The sequence below is a fragment of the Rhinolophus hipposideros genome, assembly GCF_964194185.1.
Source record: "Rhinolophus hipposideros genome assembly, chromosome: 5".
Taxonomy (NCBI): Eukaryota; Metazoa; Chordata; class Mammalia; order Chiroptera; family Rhinolophidae; genus Rhinolophus; species Rhinolophus hipposideros.
The window spans coordinates 95,397,448-95,416,942 of record NC_138051.1 but is presented as its reverse complement, the minus strand read 5'-3'; the positions used below and the strand labels follow the sequence as shown (position 1 = coordinate 95,416,942).

General features: G+C 37.8%; 1 protein-coding gene across 5 annotated transcripts in view; it reads left to right on the top strand.

The window, feature by feature from the left end:
• Nucleotides 1-19,495, top strand: part of ATG2B (autophagy related 2B) — a 64,767-nt gene that overhangs the window by 1,370 nt on the left and 43,902 nt on the right. For 3 of the 5 annotated variants that reach the window (XM_081048570.1, XM_081048568.1, XM_081048567.1), the window contains exons 2-10: nucleotides 8,130-8,292; nucleotides 10,225-10,377; nucleotides 10,849-10,951; nucleotides 12,192-12,354; nucleotides 13,344-13,523; nucleotides 17,068-17,164; nucleotides 17,885-18,070; nucleotides 19,083-19,237; nucleotides 19,331-19,439. In XM_081048570.1, coding sequence (XP_080904696.1) covers nucleotides 8,130-8,292; nucleotides 10,225-10,377; nucleotides 10,849-10,951; nucleotides 12,192-12,354; nucleotides 13,344-13,523; nucleotides 17,068-17,164; nucleotides 17,885-18,070; nucleotides 19,083-19,237; nucleotides 19,331-19,439 — 1,309 coding nt within the window. The remainder of the gene's footprint in view (nucleotides 1-8,129; nucleotides 8,293-10,224; nucleotides 10,378-10,848; nucleotides 10,952-12,191; nucleotides 12,355-13,343; nucleotides 13,524-17,067; nucleotides 17,165-17,884; nucleotides 18,071-19,082; nucleotides 19,238-19,330; nucleotides 19,440-19,495) is intronic. The other 2 variants (XM_081048566.1, XM_081048569.1) reach the window with 2 other exon arrangements.

Below are 19,495 nucleotides of genomic sequence, written 5' to 3'. Positions count from 1 at the left end.
TGTTTTCTACCTTTTATGTAAAACTTATTTTTAACAGACTAATGATGTCCTGAATCATAGAAACTTGAAATGCTCAGGGTATGGTAACACTTTATTATGACCCTTAAATTAATTTGCTCTAGCACAAATAAGCATATAATTTTATCCGTAAATCGATGATTTACACTGAGGAGAGCACATAGTATAGTAGAAAGAGCCCCGTCTGAGTAGCAGAAAGCCCCAATCCCGCCTGGCTAGCCCAGGCTACCCCGTTAGCCAGTTGATATTGGATATAGTAACGCATTTCAGCTCAGGAAACGTTAACGGAGTGTCCACCCCATGTGTCAGGGTCCCGTATTGCTGCAACTCTTGCCAGAAGATAGGGATTGTGATAGATATTTTTAAATTCAATGACCCATGAGTCTATACTTTTGGTACAGCTTTTTTTTTTTTTTTTCACTTGGGGAATATTGGCGAACAGTGTGTTTCTCCAGGGCCCATCAGCTCCAAGTCGTTGTCCTTCAATCTAGTTGTGGAGGGCGCAGCTCAGCTCCAAGTCCAGTCGCCCTTTTCAATCTTAGTTGCAGGGGGCGCAACCCACCACCCCATGTGGGAACTGAACCTGCAACCTTGTTAAGAGCTTGTGCTCTAACCAACTGAGCCAGAGGGGCTGAGCCAGAGGGGCTGCCCCTTGTGGTACAGTTTTGAATAGACTGTCTTGAAGGAGGAGGATTGGGCATGTATTAACTGCCTTTTGTGGGTCGAATGACTTTGTACAGATTATCCTTTAGTGACTTTTCACATTAATTCTATGAGGTGGGTGGTATGATTTCCATTTTACAGATGGAGTTAAATAATTTTTCCAAAGCGACATGGCCAGCAAACGATACAGTGAGAATTCAAACCTAATTCTTAAGCCCACTATTATTATTTTTTTAATTAATCATGTGTCTTCAAGGAAAGGACCGTGAATGCTTATTGAGCATCTGTTTATTTAAGGCACTGTTCTAGGCACTCCCATTTGTGTGGTTTTGCTTAATCCTCATGGAAATCAGGTGGTAATATTCGAATTTTACAGTTTGACCAGGATTGATGGCAGAATAATTTAGGGCTCGATTTAATCTGAAGATTGTTTTGTTCTGCTCCTGGAAGGCTGGGGCTATGCCCAACCAAAATGATAATGTCAAATAAAGCATCCAGTAAATATTTGCTGTTGCTGTTTATTTATTTATTGACTATAGTGTGCTGTGTTGGCGACTAAGACAAATCTTGATGTGACACTTAGCTCTTCAAACTTCTGATTCAAATCCAGTTACTTTTGACACTTGATTTTAATGACTTTCATTACTGAAACAAAGGTACCTCACAGATTCATGGATCCAAGTGGAAGAATTCCATCATTGGCAACATCACTAATGTTTCAGTTCTCAGCCATCAATTGTGCTCGGGATTATGTTGAAATTAGCTGTGACATTCCCATCTTCCTTGATCTTAATCAGTTGTGCTTGCTAATTAATTGGAAGGTGTTGCATTTTTTATATATAAAAAATTAAATTTAAAATCCATTTTTAAAAACTGTTCAGCAGACTTTTAGATTCATTGGATAATTTTCCATGTTTTCAAATCTTTTATAACTGTAGATAATGACTTAAAAGAAGAGACAGTGTTTTTAATAGACATTATTTCAGCAACAAAATCATGTAACAATGGAAACATTTCCAAATACAATTTTTTACAACGGTTCTCCTCATAGTACAAGTATCATTTGAAAAGCAGTTAGTTACTTTCTCACTCATTATTAAAGTGACATCTTTACTTTGAAAAGATAAAGTATGTTTAGTTTTTTGGAATACATGTGGTTGGTAGCATGTACTACCAATATCCATCTGTCATCACGTGAATGGTCGGCATATTTAGCACTCTAATCTTGGTGTGGAAGAAAATTGCTTTTCATATTTAAATTCAACTCTTAAATATTTGGCCATAAGAAAACCCAGGAAATCAGAAAGTTACTGTCACTTTCTGTTTCTTTGCAAAGATTCAACGGCTTTAAGGTCTGTTTTATTATGTAGAAGTAAGTTTCAGTGTGCTGAAAAGGAAAATTCAGCTGAGGACACCACTCTTTCAACTCTTCCCATTGTGGAACTACTCATCTTCTCTTTGTACCGGTCTGATGTATGGTCTGAGTGAAAGCGTCAGTGCCCATTTGTAAATTAAATATTAGTACAACTTTTAAATCTAAAAATGAAAATTTTAATACAGAATGTCTAATTTTCTACTCACGTCCCTATCGATTATCGGTTATACTCTCTGGGATATACGAGGTGTGATCACAAAATGCGGTGAATGTTTAATTGACAAAATTTATTACCGTAAAGCACACGTTGCCATTAACCCCCTCAAAATACTCCCCCTCGCTTCAAACACACTTATCCCCTTGTTCTTGCCACTTTCTGAAGCAGTTCTGGAAGTCTTCTTTCGTGTCTTTACTTCATCCTCCATCATGACAACACTCCGTGTCACACATCGCTTCTGGGACGGCAATTTCTGTCAAATAAAATCATCACAGTGTGTCCTCATCCACCTTATCCACCAGATCTGACACTGTGGGACTTCTGGCTCTTCCCCAAAGTCAAAATGACTCAGGACATCAAGGCAGCCACGACAGCGCAACTAAAGACACTCATGAAAGAGGACTTCCAGAACTGCTTCAGAAGGTGGCAAGAATAATGGGATAAGTGTTTTCTAAGCGAGGGGGAGTATTTTGAGGGGGATTAATGGCAATGTGTCTTTTACTGTAATTTTTTTTTATTTAAACATTCACCGTATTGTTTGATCACACCTTGTTCACTTTGGAGACTAGTGACTCAAAAGCACTTGTAATGGGAGGGAGTGATAGAGGCCAGGGGTTTGGAACTATTCCACAATTGGAATGAGCTGTCTTAGAAGTTCCTGAGTTCTTTTTCCATTGAAAATAGTATACAGTGTTGGAGTTAAGAGTTGGAGATAAAGATTTGGGAGTTATCAGAGTATCAGTAGTGACTGAAACACTGGAATGGCACAACGTGCATGGGCAGTTGTCGATTAGGTTGCGAAACAGAAAAGATTGACGGTAAAACTTAGATGAACACCGGCATTTCAAATGGTAAAGGGTTGGAAAAAAGAGCTTGTGAAGAGTGTTATGGAAGCTAAGGAAAGTTAGAATTTTAAAAAGACAAATTCATTGCATTTGTCAGTTTATTGGCAGTGAAGAGCACTTTCAGAGCAGCTGAGGGTTAGAAGGCTGATAATAGTTTGTGGTTTGAGCACATAGCTGCCTTGACTAAAGAAAGAGAAATGAGATTGAGGTTGGGACATGGAGTTAAGGTAGGGGATTTTTGTTTGCTTTTGAAGATAATAGTGACCATTTATTAAGCACCTTCCATCTCTATAAATTGTACGGGGTGCTTGTACATATCTGCAGTGTCTTGCTCTACTTCGGGTGCTACCATTTGCATTTTACCAGGAGGTTAAGTAACTTAGGCTTAGTATCAGCAGTGTAGCAAGATGTCAAGCCTAAGTCTTTCAAGCCTAAGTCTTTCTGACTCATATTCTTTTTTTTTTTAAATATTTTTTTTGGGGGAAGGCAAACAGAACTTTATTGGGGAACAGTGTGTACTTCCAGGACTTTTTTCCAAGTCAAGTTGTTGTCCTTTCAATCTTAGTTGTGGAGGGCGCCATTCAGCTTCAAGCCATTGTCCTTTCAGTCTTAGTTGTGGAGGGCGCAGCTCAGCTCCAGGCCCAGTTGCCGTTTTCTAGTTGCAGGGGGCGGAGCCCACCATCCCTTGTGGGAGTCGAACCGGCAACCTTGTGGTTGAGAGGACGCGCTCCAACCAACTGAGCCATCCGAGAGGCAGCTCAGCTCAAGGTGCCGTGTTCAATCTTAGTTGCAGGGGGCAGAGCCCACCATCCCTTGTGGGACTCAAGGAGTTGAACCTGCAACCTTGTGGTTGAGAGCCCACTGGCCCATGTGGGAATCGAACCGGCAGCCTTCGGAGTTAGGAGCATGGAGCTCTAACCGCCTGAGCCACCGAGCCGGCCGGCCCCTCATATTCTTTTTGTACTCTGCACCGCCTCAAAAGATTCAAGAAACCTGAGCTTCTTGAGCATATTAGTAGCCTGGAAGGGTCACCTGGGAAGTTTGCTAACATGTGATGTCTGGCCCCCTTCCCTGTAGATTCTGGTTCTAAAGACCCAAGAATCTACATTTTTAAGAAGTATCCTGGGAGATTCTGTTGATGCATGTGGTCCTTGACAGCATTTCGTAAAACACCAATAGTAAAGGGGTTGAGCATTTTTCCATTTAGTTTTGAAAGCTTGTTCTGGTAGTCAGCTTCCAAGCCCAAGCACTACGTTTTTGAGAATTATGATTTTAGCACTTGATTTCACTTAGCCTCCTGCAAAATCTTCCATGGTGAAAATATATTTCTCTCTCTCTGTTTTATAGTTTTGTTTGTTCAGTGATTAATTGAAGATCTTTTGCAAGTTATTTAATTTTTATGATCTTCATTCAGTTGCCATCTCTATAAAATGAGACAAAAAATACCTAATTCAGGGGATTATTTAGAAAAAGTAGTGCAATACCATGGGTATAAAATAGTAACAAACTATAGAAATGATCCTGAAAATATAGTCTTCATAGGTATAAAATAGTATAGTGTGGTGTCCTGTATGTAGTAAGTGCTAATTAAGTTAATTGGACTAAATCTGTTCTTGCATATTTTTATGCTCTGTTTTATCTCTACTTGAATTTTGATACCTTGGTTTAAACTACCAAGGATGTATACTTCTCTTAGATAATTTTATGTACGTAGTAAAACGAAACATAAAATGTAACTGTTTGCTTTCTTTCCTACTCTCAAGCCCACCGGGAATTCCTGGTAGTGCTCATGTTGAGCTAGATAGGCACTGTGGGAGGAAAAGAAAAGAACAATAGTCAGCATTTATAACGTGCTTACTTGGTACCAGGAATTATGTTGGTGGTTTTACATGTTATAATCTCATTTATGTTTTACAATAACCCTATGAAATAGGTACTATCCCTATTTTATGATGAGGACATTGAGACTCAGAAGTTAAGACCTTATCCACAGCCACCCAGTTAGTAAGTCTCTGACCTAGGACGTGAACACATGCTGTGTTTTAAAGGAATGTTCACATGTGTTTGCCCAATTTTCTCAAAATTTTTGAAAAATGACTGCATTCCTTGTTCATTTAAAAATTGACTTAAATTTTTTTTTCATTGTAAGTTTAGTCGTAGAGGGTAACTTTTGTGTTGTAAATATCTCTGTAAAAATATAATTTTTTCCCCCAGTAGGATCAGATTTCTATCATTAATACATTTTAAAGTGCTTGAACAAAGTCTTCATTAATAATTGGAAATTAACATTGTGTCTTGTCCCACTGAACTCCTATATTCATCTTACTTCCACTGCAAAATTTTATCATAATTTATTTATTTTATGCTTGAGCCTTTTATTGATCATATTATCATTTCTCTGCAGAAAAACATGTAACTAAATTGAAATTGATTATATAAAAAAATTTCCCACTATCGTTTTATTTTGCTTTAAGTGAATATTTTGTAGTGTAACATTTTAATTCCTTTAATGATTTCTTTACTTTCTTTTGAGTTTTTAAAAGGTTTCCTTAGTGGTTGCCTTTGGGCTTATATTGATCTTAACTATCAGTATTTCTTTCAGATAATCATTAGGCTTTAAGTATTAACATTTTTCCTCTGGTTTGTGTTATAATTACTATAAGTTTGCAGTTGAACAAAACTGTAAATGTACATTTGAATAATTAAACATAGAAACTTATTGGAAATGCATTTCTTAATGATATGGGTGAGTTATTTTCCTCCTTCCCTGATTAGTTCACACATCCAAAGATGAATATCCTTACAACTAGAATGCGATAGGACTCAGCATAAATCTCATTTCTAAATTTTTAAAATAGTTATAAGTTTGAGAAATACTGATATCATAAATAAGTAGTTGGGGGGAGAATTGGGATAGATTTTGCTGTAGCAGTATCAATTAGCTCTTTTAATTTCTTTGCGTGTCATGACAAAAATATGTATAAGATAGGGAAAGACCCGAAAACTTACTGCTGGCCCTGCGTGGAGATTTTTATACCCTAGGCAGTGTATAAGGGAGAATCCAGGAAGGGAAAAAGGTAGGCCTTTTCGGTTAAGTGAGGGAAAGGAGACAGTATAAAGGAATAGGGGAAAGGAGAGTCAACATGATGTCACTGCTATAAGTATTTTTCGCAGGCAGGTCAGCTTTAGGAAAGAATATGTTTAGAGATTCAGGATCTGGGTATTGTACCTTAAAACCATCCAAGCCCATATACTCTTGAGAAAGTCTGTGGGATTGTACAAACACCAGCATGAAGAAAGCCTTTTAAAGTAGTAACATCTGATAAAACATGAGCCAGTCTAAATCTCAATATGTATCAGTGCTAGGTTTGTAGACAGAGAATTAGGACGCTGCATGCAACATAGCATGCAGAAAGTACCTTACATATAAACTGGCATTTAATCAATATTTATTTTAATTGGAAAAGTACATTGTCAAAAAATACATTTACTTATTCCACTAACTACATTTACATTCATTCTGTCTTCCTCTGTTAGTCTGGTTTGCCTTACCCCTACACTGCAATCTCTTTCAATGGGATCACCGATACCCTAAAATATCACTAAATCCAGTGGACATTTAAAAATCTTTGGCTTCTTGTTAGCTTTTTGTTGCACTTGACCATTCTTCTCTTTCATATTGTCTTTCCATGATTTTCTGGGACGTGAAGCTTTCTTGATTTTCCTTCTACCTCTTTGCTTTTTTACCCCCACAGTTTATGTTGCAGGTTCCTCTTTCTTAACCTGTTTGTTAAATATTGGTGTTTATCAGAGTTCTGTCCTAGACCTCTTTTCATTTTACTCTACGTGAGTTCCCAAAGTCTGTTTTTCCTCATCCCTGTGGCTTCATTTAGCCTCTGTGTTTATAATGCCCTTCTCTGTCTCCCGCTCATAGGACTCTCCTAAGCTCTAGACTGGAATTTCCAGCTGCCTCCTAGACGTCACCTAGATGTGTGCTCAAATGTGTTCTTTGAAACTGAACCCCCACATCTTCCCCCTAACCAGACTCCCCAGTGGTACCATATCTCAGTAAATGGTACCACTGTCTGAGCATTTGCCCAAGCCAGCACCTGGGAGCCATTCTTCATTCCTTCTTTGCTTTACCCCTCGTGATGCCAGTTCATTCTGTTGCCTAATATATTACAAGAATCCACGTGCTTCTTACTGTCCTCAATGTCACTTTCCTTGTCAAATCAATTTCTCTGGCTTCTCTGACTCATAACCTTTCTGCCTGAGTTTTGCTTTCCTCTAAAACATACTCTCCCTTGGCAGCAGGAGTGGCCCACTAAAGGTTGTAATCCCATCATGGCTCTCTTGCTTAAAATCTTCGGTGGTTTCGCATTGCCCTTGAGATAAGTTTCAGACTCTGACATGAATTACAAGGCTCTTTGGATCCCACTCTCCCTTATCTGTGTAGCCTTATCTCTGGCTCATCACCCTGGCACACTACGCTAAAGCTAAAGCACCTTTTCTTCTTCACTAAAGATCCTCTGTGCCTCAAATATGTGTGCTTGCACTCTGATTTCTGTTGTGTGTTTTTTTAATCCTTCTACATGCCTTTGTCTTTGCCTGGAACACTTTGCCGAGTTAACTCCTCAGCCTTCTGGTATCAGCTTTAAATAGCACTTCCTCAGCTGGCCTGCCTTGAATCTCCAGGTCAGGTTCTTCTTCACGCTCAAATAGCACCGTGCATTTCCTGTCCTGCAACTCCTCACACTTTAATTACGCGTGTCTTTCATGGTAAGCTGTCTTGTAAGCTTAGTGAGGACCAGGTTGGTGCAAAAGTAATTGTGCTTTTTGTCATTAACCTTTTAAACCGCAATTACCTATGCACCAACCTAATAGATCCCGCTTCCTTGGTCCCTAGTACCTGCCTGACACGTATGTGAGCATACTCAGCTTCTTTGAATAAGCTAACAATTTTAAGTTCTTGTTCTTGTGATTTCAAATTGCACTTTGTTTTTCTCTCTAGTGTCTCAATGAGATCCTGGAGTCAGCAGACGCACCTTTAGAAGTCACCGAAGGATTCATACAGTCCATTTCTCTGTCAGTTCCGTGGGGCTCCTTGCTACAGGATAATTGTGCACTGGAAGTGAGAGGGTTAGAAATGGTCTTCCGACCTAGACCTCGCCTAGGTAGGTGTGTGATGTGTTTCTGTTTGTTTCCATCTGTATTTTTCAGAGGTTGGGAAAGTAACCTAATTGCATTCAATGCAGTATTTAATTTATTATTTTGCATTGTATTTGTGAAATTTTCAGTAAAGTAATAGGACTTAGGTCTATGTAGGGTGATTACACAGTTAGTGTTAGTTATTTCTCTCCCTATTTACACTATTTGCTCAGAACTTTAGTATGCAGATGATTGGTTTGTTACCAATAATCTATTGTGTTTTCAAGATTCAAAGTATTGGGCCAGAAAGCGAGGAATTGATGAAGAAATGTTAAAAGGACACAGGATTGGGCTCCCAAGGGCTCCCATTGGCCAAATATGGGAAAGCTTGAGTATCAAAAAGAATAATGACAATAATAGAGTATAACACTAAAACAAAAATACCGTAAGTCCACATTGATACAAATAAGCTATGTAAGGGGAACACGGAGAAGGGAAAGCTCTTCACTGTAGTAGCATACCTACTTATGCACATAAAAAATGATAATGTTCGCTATGTTTTCAGCCATCATAGTAAAAGTTGGTACAGATCAGAGTCATCAATGAATGCTAACACCGTATCATGAAGGGTTGTTGAGAAGCTTAATATTTAGACAGTATCAAGATATCTCCCACTGATTACGCATTATTTACAAAGGAAAGAGAGAGAGAATGAATTTCATGAACCAGTCCAGTCATGAGGATAAATCATGTTAAATTAGGAGTTTAAATTCTTTTTTTCAGTGACAAGTAATGTTTGTAAAGATATACTTGAAGAATTGTAATCTTAAGTGCTGTCTGAAACACCAAAGTTTAAATTATGCTTAGTAGAATTATAGTACCTATATTTTGAAAATTGGTAATCTGTGCATGGAAATCCTCCTTAGTAATCTGGTATTTAATAAGAATATTTTATCTTTTAACTATGATGAGTAGATATAATAATTTTTTCCTATGGAAAGTGAAATATTTTCTTCTTACTTTAAAAATGTTCTATTAGAAGAGCTTTTAAATTCCTTTTTGGAAGGCAGCAATTCTACTAATCTCTGTCAGTTTGTTTTGAATACTATGAAGGAGTGTGGTAGAATTGTCTCATGAGGGAAGATGTAGAAAGGATTTTTCAGGTCGCGTATTTCTTCTTCCAAGGTCACTCTTCTGTTTTCTCCATACTTATGTTAACCTTCTAAAGCCTAGGTTAACTCCTGCCTCTACCAGATTTCCCGTTCATTTGCTCAGCTAGAAGAATTCACCTCTTAGCTGTCATGTTTTCTGTCGACACTTAATAGTTGCCTACTAATTCTTCTTAACCTCATCTCATTTCTTCTATATTGAGGCTCTCTGAGGGTAGAATTAATAATTATTTTATTTTTCTGTCCTCTACAGTAGGATCAGCTGAGGCTGGCAGGCTAAATCTGGTCTGTCACCTGTTTTTGTAAATAAATGTTTATTGGAGCACCACCATACTCATTCATTTATTTATGCTCTCTTGCTGCTTTGGACTAGAGTGAAAGATTTGAGCAGTCAGGATAGAGACCATATGGCCCCCAAAACCTAAAATATTTACCATCTGATCCTTTACAGAGAGTTTGTCAACCCCTGCTGTACAGTATTGAACACTGTGTGTATAAAATACCCATTAAATGTTGATGAATACATGAATTAGTATTTGGCAGGTGTATATCATGTAATGAGAGCATATGTCGCTGGACTTTTTCTGTGATCTTTTTTTTCTCTCAGTCTTTATAAGGTGATACTTAAATCTCAAGGGTGATTTCTAGAATATTGTTTCCTTGGGTAACACCAGATGTCAAATATCTTGTGGAAGATTAAGGATTTATCTGTTGGAAGTGTGTTATTTTAAGAAATGGCTTTATTGTAACTATGAGAAATTATTTAGGATTAATCTATATTTTCTGCAGCGACTGGTTCTGAGCCTATGTATTGGTCAAGTTTCATGACCAGCAGTATGCAGTTGGCAAAAGAATGTCTTAGCCAGAAACTAACAGATGAACAAGGAGAAGGATCTCAGCCTTTTGAAGGACTTGAAAAGTTTGCTGAAACCATTGAAACAGGTTTGGTATAACTGAGTATTTCAAAAATTCTTAGATTTTATTTAGTACCTCTATGTATAGCCAGCCTTGTATAAGGAAAAGCCATTGGAGTGATTTTTAAATGAACTGCTATCATTTCAGAACTTTAGAACTGAGGTTATTTTAAACATTGTTTTCGATTTAATGACATGTTCTTATGTACTCTAGTTTCTCCTTTGTTTACTATATTATGCTTGCATAATTAAGGGATTAGAATTCAACAGGTAGGGTTAGTCACTCACTGCCCCAGTGTCTGTTGAGATGTAACAAGGGGTAAGTGCTCAGTAAGGCAAAATATTTATTGCACAACTCGAGATTTGGGGATTTTTAAGGAAAGAAATTCAATTTTATTTTGTAAGGTTTTGTTAAACAAATTTAGTGTTTTCTTTCATTCGAAGTTTTTATTTAGTATACATATGGTCTCTTATGTTGATGGTTACCTGTTTACTCTAGTACTAAGAAGAGTAAAAGTCACTTTTATAGACACTGTCTTGAGAATTGAACATGTGCCAGAAAATTCCAAAACTGGAACTGCACTTGAAATTCGAATAGAAAGGTAAGACTTCTTACATCTGAAAACAAATGACCCTATTCTTTTCCTTTATGAATAATGAAATCTCATTCTTACATTGGATTTCAAGATGCTTTTGGAGATGAGAGGTGATGATATTAAATTGATATATTGCATAATTTTAGAGTAAAGTGCTGCTCGCCATGTTATGTTCCAATCCCATTATTGAAAACTTAGACTACCAGTGCAGTATAATGTTACATGATACTGTGTTGAATTCAAAGGAAGTCATTCCCTGTAGTAGTTAATATCAAATCAAAACAATGAAAATTTGAGTGCTACTCAATTTAAGGCACTCTTGTTGGAGCGTTTCAGTTCTTTCACATAAGCGATGTACAATTTAGGCATGTCTCGTTAACGTAAGAGACTTCTTTGCTTTGCTGTTTTCTGTCCAAGTGCTGCTTTAGTGAGAAAGGCTGTGACCATCATTTTCTTACAGGATTCTGTGAGGCTATTTTAAGGTCAATATGTGCAATAGCGATTTACCTAATAAGATATAAACGCATCACTGTTAGATTTCTGCGTATGCCCACGTGGAGCCCCTATAAACAGCTCTCAGACAGGGGTTGACTTCCATACTCACACGAGTGTTCATTTGAGATAGTAACTGTTCACCTGTCTTATGCCGTACGATTAATCAATAGAAATAAATAGAATATATGTACACTGTGCAGCAAAGACGCTTGTATATTGGGGGGCCTGTGCCACATTTTAAGCAGATATGTTGTGTTTTCTGTCTTTCACAAAACGTACCTATGAATGAGACAGTTATTGTTAACAGATACTTGAAATTAGGTTGCATTACCTTAAGTGGAATGTTAAAAAATATCAAAAATTTTCATGCATTTAGAACTACTTTATTTTGTTTAAACTGAAGATTAGTCATAAGAATTTGAAGAATAGTCATAAGAACTCAAGAAGTGTCATTTATGACTAACTTGTGACTTGGAGCCAAATGCTCTCTCACTGGTACCCAGAGGTGTTTGTGAGGGAGTGTAGCAATTGTTTTTCTTAAAGCTAACTTGAGGGAGTTAACTGATTCCCCCACCCTAATTTAGGAGCTTCATAAAGTAATCTTCCCTGGAGTTAATTTACCCACATTACAGGCATATTTGAAGGAGTGCTAACACTTGAAAAATCCCTTTAATTTAAAAAACTATGTGCCTTTCTTATAACTGTAAGTCGGTTTTTGTAGTTTTATGCTCTTTTTGTTTTTAACTTTCAGAACTGTATACTGTGATGAAACTGCTGACGAATCCTCAGGAATTAATGTACATCAGCCCACAGCTTTTGCTCACAAGTTACTTCAGCTCTCTGGAGTGTCTCTTTTCTGGGATGAGTTTTCTGCATCAGCAAAATCTTCCCCAGTGTGCTCAACTGCACCAGTGGTAAGGAAAACAAAACAAAAAACCAAAACTCAATCATAGATTTCTTTTTTAAATAAATTTTTATTGTGGAATATTGGGGAACAGTGTGTTTCTCCAGGGCCCATCAGCTCCAAGTTGTTGTCCTTCAATCTAGTTGGGGGGGGGCGCAGCTCACTGGCCCATGTGGGAATTGAACCAGCAACCCTGTTGTTCAGAGCTTGCGCTCTAACCAACTGAGCCATCCGGCTGCCCCCAAATCATAGACTTTTTTAAAGGTTTCAATGAGAGCCATTAAATTTTGCTGGGATATATAAGTGTGAATGAGTTTCCATCTGATCTGGAAGTTAACACAAATATTCAATAATGGTGACATATATTTCAGAAATTTTACAACATTTGTATTTATAATTAACACCTTTGCTTTTGACTATGTATTAGTTTTTCCCTCCTTTCTTCCACCCCCCCCCCCCCCCCGCCCCACACTCCGGTTCCAGCCGTTGTTTCTCAGTCTAGTTGTGTAGGACACAGCTCCCTGGCACTGCTGGTGTTATGAGCCTTGTGCTCCCCCCGGCTGAGGCAGTCGGTTGCCGGTCGTAGGTCCACCGCTCACAGCAGCTCTCGCCAGCTGCCAGCCGCTCACGATGGCTGCCGGCCACTCACACTAGCCCACTGGCAGCTCACAGCGAGCTCCAGCTGCTCTTGGCCGCCCAGCTCCAGGGAGAGCTGTTGTTCACAATCTTAGCTGTAGACGGCGCAGCTCCCTGGCCCACGTGGGAATCGAACTGGTGACCTCGGCATTAGGAGCTCGGAGCTCCAACCACCTGAGCCACCAGGCCGGCCCACTGTGTATTAATTTGATAGTGTTTTCACACTATGAGATACTGGTTTATCTGTTGTAATGCAATATAGTTCTGCATGTCAAATGTTTTATTCTTCTTAAGCTGAAATTTGTTATTTTACATTTCGATTTATTTTCAGTAAAGCACTTTATTTGTGTTGCATTATTGTAGGAAACTGAGCCAAAGTTGTCACCTAGCTGGAGTCCCAGAATCGTCTGTGAGCCACACCCACAACTAACTAGGAATTTACCAGAGGCAGCACCCTCTGACCCAGTGCAGATTGGGGGACTGATGGGTAGGTTGGAGCTGAGTCTCACGCTGAAACAGAATGAAGTACTTCCTGGAGCTAAGGTCAGTGCTTGTTTTATTTCCTATAGTGAAAAACAAAACAAAATGACAAGCATTCTTTAATCCACATGGTACGTTCTTCAGTCCCGATTACTAGGAATTTACTGTTAAAGAAATCTCTAGCATCAAAAAATAAAAAAAATTTAAAGGAGGGGAGATTTAGAAAGCAAGAAGTTGACTGAAGGTGTTTAATTATGTGTAAGAATATCTACCTTATGTGTATTTTGAACAGATTGACTGTTTTTATAGTTGTGTGATACTGATGAAAGGAGGTGTTTTTTTCCCATGTTGTCTCAGCTTTCTGAAGACACTGTAAAGACAACTGTACTTGTTTTTTAGGGAACAGTATTGAACAGTTTGTTGGAGAATCAGGAAATGTTCATGTAATCAGTCAGTAAAAAATGTATTTGTCAAGCGTTATTTTCAGACTTTGAAAATGAATTTTCTATATAAGCTCTGTAAAATATAGTTTAAATTGTGAAGGATTGGGACTTGCTCATTTGTGTGTTCACTGGTGTACCAAGCTGTAGATGTTCGAGTGACTGTTAGCCAGGCCCGGGCCAGCTCTCAGTACAGATGCGAAGATGAGTGGACTTCAGTCTTTGCCTTTTAATAAAAGATGTAATACGGGGCGGGGAGATGGAAATTGCTGTGGGAACATGGAAGAGGGAGCTCTTGAGTACACGCGAATGTACATAGAAAGGTTTGCAGAGGATTGAAGGGTCCCCAGAAGTCCTTCCTGGGACTGGAGCCCCTGACTGGAGACAGAGAAGGAGGGAAGACAGCATTCCTGTTACGGGTGTCCCCTTCCCCCTTTTGTGCCGTGTCCTTCCTCAGATGGTACAAAATCCTTCCGCCAGGTCTATCCTCTTTGTAAAATAACAGGATAGGATTGTTAATGGAGCAGAAAGCCATCGGTGTATGTAAACACTACAGGGAATCCCCTGCCTGGTAATGTCCTGGGGAAACAAATACTCACATACCTCTGGAGAATGCTTTTGCTATTTCTCCAAGAGGGAAGAACCATAGTAATAACGTTTATGGTTCTGCTTTGATTAACTCCTCAACATTTGTGTATTAGATCTTTGTGCAAACCGAAACTTTTACATAGTATGTGTTGATTTGCATAAATGCCTTTTAGATGTTACTTTTGGACATCTGTGTATTAGGGGACAAATGAACATTGGAAACTATTGCATGATGGTATTGTCTGCCAGCCAGTTTTTGATATTTGAAGATATTGCTATTCTTGCCTATATGTTAATTTTTATGTAATAACTTGAGTATTTGAGTATATTTTGTTCTTATTTAACGAAAAGGAATACTGAATGGAAAAATAAAAGCTCTAAATATTAGCATTGATAACATAGATCTCATAAACTTAATACAGTATAGCCAAAATGACATTAATTCGGGGTGCTCAAAATGGCAGATCTTTAGACTCTTTCTGATGTAAGTCTTTCAACTGTGGATTCAAAATGTTATGAAAGGTTTCATGTTCTTCTTAGTTGCCTGAGACTAGTACTCACCTCAAATAGTGTGTAATTTTGGTGTTTCACATATTCAAATTTAGCATGTTTTCAGGAATGCATTATATATGAAAATAGGGGACAGCCTGTATTGAATTTAGAGATTTTGTTTCAATTGCCATGTTACATTGAGTTTAAAATTTATTATAATTGTTACATTCTATCTTTTATTTTTCTAGAGGAAAGTAATTCATACTTTGTTCTTTATATGCCAAACTCGGAGTGAACTAATAATGAAATATTTCTCTGAAAATTAGAAGTTACACTCTTGATTGTTCCTTCCAGTAAATGTCAGATATATATTTTCATTCTAAGAAATTACAAAATAATTTTTAAATTTGGCATAGCATCAGAAAGAGGTTTCCCTCTCCCCACGCAGTCCCCACCCTTGATCCTTGCTTAGTCATGTCCTGAGATGTCAGCAGTCAGTAAGGAGCCCATTAAACAAATCCTCTAGTGATGTCAGAAACATCCAAACCTGTAAAGAATTTTTATAAGCATTTGTATGAGCCAAAACAGACAACAGTGGCCAGGAAGCAAGACGTCAAATGCTTCGGAGAAGCAGTTTTTTCTTCGGAGAAGAAGTTTTTTATGCATTTGAAATGAAGGAGGAAACGTAGGGAAGATGACTTGGAGGGAGGAGGAAGCAAAGTGGGGACCGGACTACAGGATCGTGAAGACTGTGTGTTCTCTGGAGGGTTGTTAACCTAGATAAAGGCATGAGAACCTGGGCAGGGCTTGCTGAAGGCTAAGATGAACGTTTTACTAAAGGAATTACAGGCCTGGGACGTCACTCCCCACCTGACCTGCCCAGTTAGGAATGTATGCTCAGATCACCCTGTGAGGTTACTTTCCGTAGAACCCCTTTTTTCGTCCACACCTCTATGGACGGAACAGAGAGCCATTCCATGGAAGGAATGAGGCCTTTCCACCTGGGTCAGCCCAGGTTAAAGTCCGGCTCTGGATCTGTTAGACGACCTTGGACAAATCGCTTAATCTTTGGGAACCTGTTTCCTCAGCTGTAAAACAGGAACAGTACAAAGAATGAGAGGAAATACAATGAAAGCCCCTAGCATCGTTCCCCAATACTCAAAAAAAGGTGGTGATGGGGATGATGATTGGAGAATGTGTCAAATTCTTTGTTAGATCATAAAAATTTCTCAGAATCACCATGTAATCAGAAAAAATTTGTTTTCCTCCTGGGGAAGATGACATTTTTCCAAATATAAATGTATTTTATTAATTGAATTATTTTAGATTTGCAATAGGAACCAGTGTTAGCATTAGAACTAAGAGGAGGTGAATGAAATGTAAGGCAGGCATATTCCACTTTTTCGAATGTCATCTAGAGACTAGAGTAATTGTCCCGTCAGACTTTACTCCACAAGAAGCAGGACGAGAGTCTCTTTGTAGAAGGGAAAATGGACAAAGAGCTGGAGAAGAGGAGGGAGGTGCCCATGAGCACCCTCCTTGGTTGGCATTTGTGCTGTGGCCTACACGCCCATGCCCAGCAGAGCGGGGCTGTGTGCAACACACTGGGTGCTGGACAAGCACACTTGGTAGAGAAGGGCCTTCTGTGCTCTGCTTTCCACGGGCAAACTTATGAAAGCCAACTTTATGTGCTCGTGGTTTGAATTAAGCTTTAAGAGTTAGGATTTGAGTCTTTTGAAATCATGGTGAGAATGAGTACTCTATTACTGCTCTCTTAATTTTCTTTCTTGGAGACTGTCTTAAGGCTTCCTAAAATACCTTAAATGCACAGAAAGCTTAAACAGACAAAAAGTATGACATTGGATTTGCCATCATGGAATTTCTTAGAAGGATTTTCCCTCTTAGAACAACAGGTTGGTAGCCTTTAAGTCTTCTCATTTAGATTGTGTGAATTAGTAGAGAGAATCTTAGGTGAAGGAATCCAAGGCTAAATAATCAGTATTCATCACAGTGTATTAAAATATACTGGGATTTGTGGTGATGAGATTATGAAGTGTTCATCCTGAATTTTTTTTTTTTTTTTGAAGTTGGATATTGATGGACAGATAGACTCGATTCATCTATTCCTGTCTCCAAGACAGGTACACTTGCTTTTGGATATGTTAGCAGCTATTGCGGGGCCAGGCAAGTATAACTCTATTGTTATTATTTCTAATTCTTTAACACTTCTAATTAAAATACATAACATACATACAGGAAATTCTGTTACAGAGGAATGTGTGAAGTTAAAGATGTATTGTAAGTAAGAATTCTGAATAGTTACCTTTGATTGGATCTATCAGATTGTTTTAATGAGGCACAAGTTAGCATGCAGATTATTTGTGTCACATCCCCTTTCAAAATTCTCTGACTTCCTTGGTTGGGGATATAATACTTCACACAACTGAGAAAGTAAAATTCTTGAAAACAGTAAGTGATTATGTTTTTAAAGACTTATTTATCATAAGATTTTGTGATTCCTAGCTGGATGCTTCCAAGTATTGCTTAGATCTCTGATTTGTATTAAATAGTGGTGGTTTGGCACCGACTGTGGCATTAGCTTGCTGTGGTATTAAGGCCACTGTGAAATGGAGTTAGTAATGAAAGAAGAACAAATCCATACTGTACGAAGGTTTAAATTTCTAAGTTGATCTAACTACAGCATTACAATGATGCACTGGCACACGTGTGCTACAGTAACCTTTTCTGATTGTGTCATTTGTTTTATAAATCATGATTTATTCTAAGGAAAGTCTCGTGTACAAAAATGTTGCCATTGGTATTGGATAAATGGGCTTTGGGAGAGAAATGATTAAGTAACTCCAAATTTAATTACTGTTTTGCTTTCCTTTTGTATACTTGTAGAAAATTCTAGCAAAATAGGGTTAGCTAATAAAGATAGAAAAAATCGACCCATGCAGCAGGAAGAAGAATATCGAATTCAAATGGAATTAAACCGGTATTATTTGAGAAAAGATTCCCTCTGTGTGGGTGTATCTTCAGAGCAAAGCTTTTATGAGACAGAAACGGCTCGTACACCTTCTAGCCGTGGTAAGCAACTCAAAAAGCAGACACCAGAACCATACATTATCATCATAGCACTAAGTACTTGATTTTGGCCACTGTGAAAAGGAGTTAGTAATGAAAAGGCAAAGCAGCCATACTGTAAGAAGGTTTAAATTTCTAAGTTAATCTAACTATAGCATCACAGCCATGCATCGGCATACGTGTGCTACAGTAACCTTTTTTGATTGTGTAATTTGTTTTATAAATCATTTATTTTAAGGAAAGTCAGGTTACAAAAATGTAGATTTATACAAAAGATAAATAGAGGGTAATTCTTCATTTTGTCAAATCCTTATGTGCTCACATAATGATGTATAGTAAATTCTTTTAACTAGGAACCTTTCTCTATTAATCTATCAATTATATGTAAATATCTTTACCCATTTACTTTGCATTTACAGGTGTTTCAGAATGTATGAGCACTAATACCCTAAATAATAAGAATCAATTTATTTTCAAGTATGAAATGTTGATACAAGTATGAAATGTTGAACTAAATAGAAAATTAAAGTCAACTTAAGAAATTTTGACCATGGCAAACTTCATTTGCATGAGGGTTAAACAACTTCCAGAAAGAAGGAAGAGAAATGTAAATAAAATTCTAAATAATCAGCTCTTTTTTTTTCTTTTAAAGAAATAGCTGTATCCATATGAAACCAGCGATTGCAAGACATTTATACTGTTTTGAAACCTAGATTTTTAACTTCTAAATTGTAACACAACACTTAAAAATATACCGGGAAATACTGCATATCGTGTTTTTTTAAAAAGTTCACCAGTAGGTCATTATAACCTTTTGTTAACCTATGTCCAGTTGAGTTTTTGCTGTGTCATTTATATCTTAGATCCAAATAAATTACCCCATTGGAAGTAACATAAAATTTAGGATATCACTGTTATATCTGAGATGATCTGAAGGAAGAATATTAAATTAATGTATTTAAAGATGTGAATTTGTGGAATTACAATACAATTGACAAAGTTTAATTCTCTCTAGAAGAAGAAGTTTTCTTCTCCATGGCTGATATGGACATGTCCCACAGTCTCTCTTCTCTTCCACCCCTGGGAGACCCCCCACACATGGACCTCGAGTTATCGTTAACCAGTACACATACACACACCCCAGCAGGATCCCCATTAAGTGCTACTGTGGTAAAGTATTACTCAGTTTTGTGTTCTGTTCTTGAAAAGCTGCTTCTGAAATTCTGTGCTTTATTCATGTGCTTTAAAAAAATTCTTTTATAGCTTCAGCCAACATGGGGAGATTTCCTTGATCATCATAAAGAACAGCCAGTGAAAGGGTCAGCGTTGCCATCTAATAACCTCAGTCACCCAGCATCTTTACCGAAGACTTGTAAGTGCAAACAAGACATTTGTTGATGGTTCCCACGAGAATTTTTAAAAATTAAA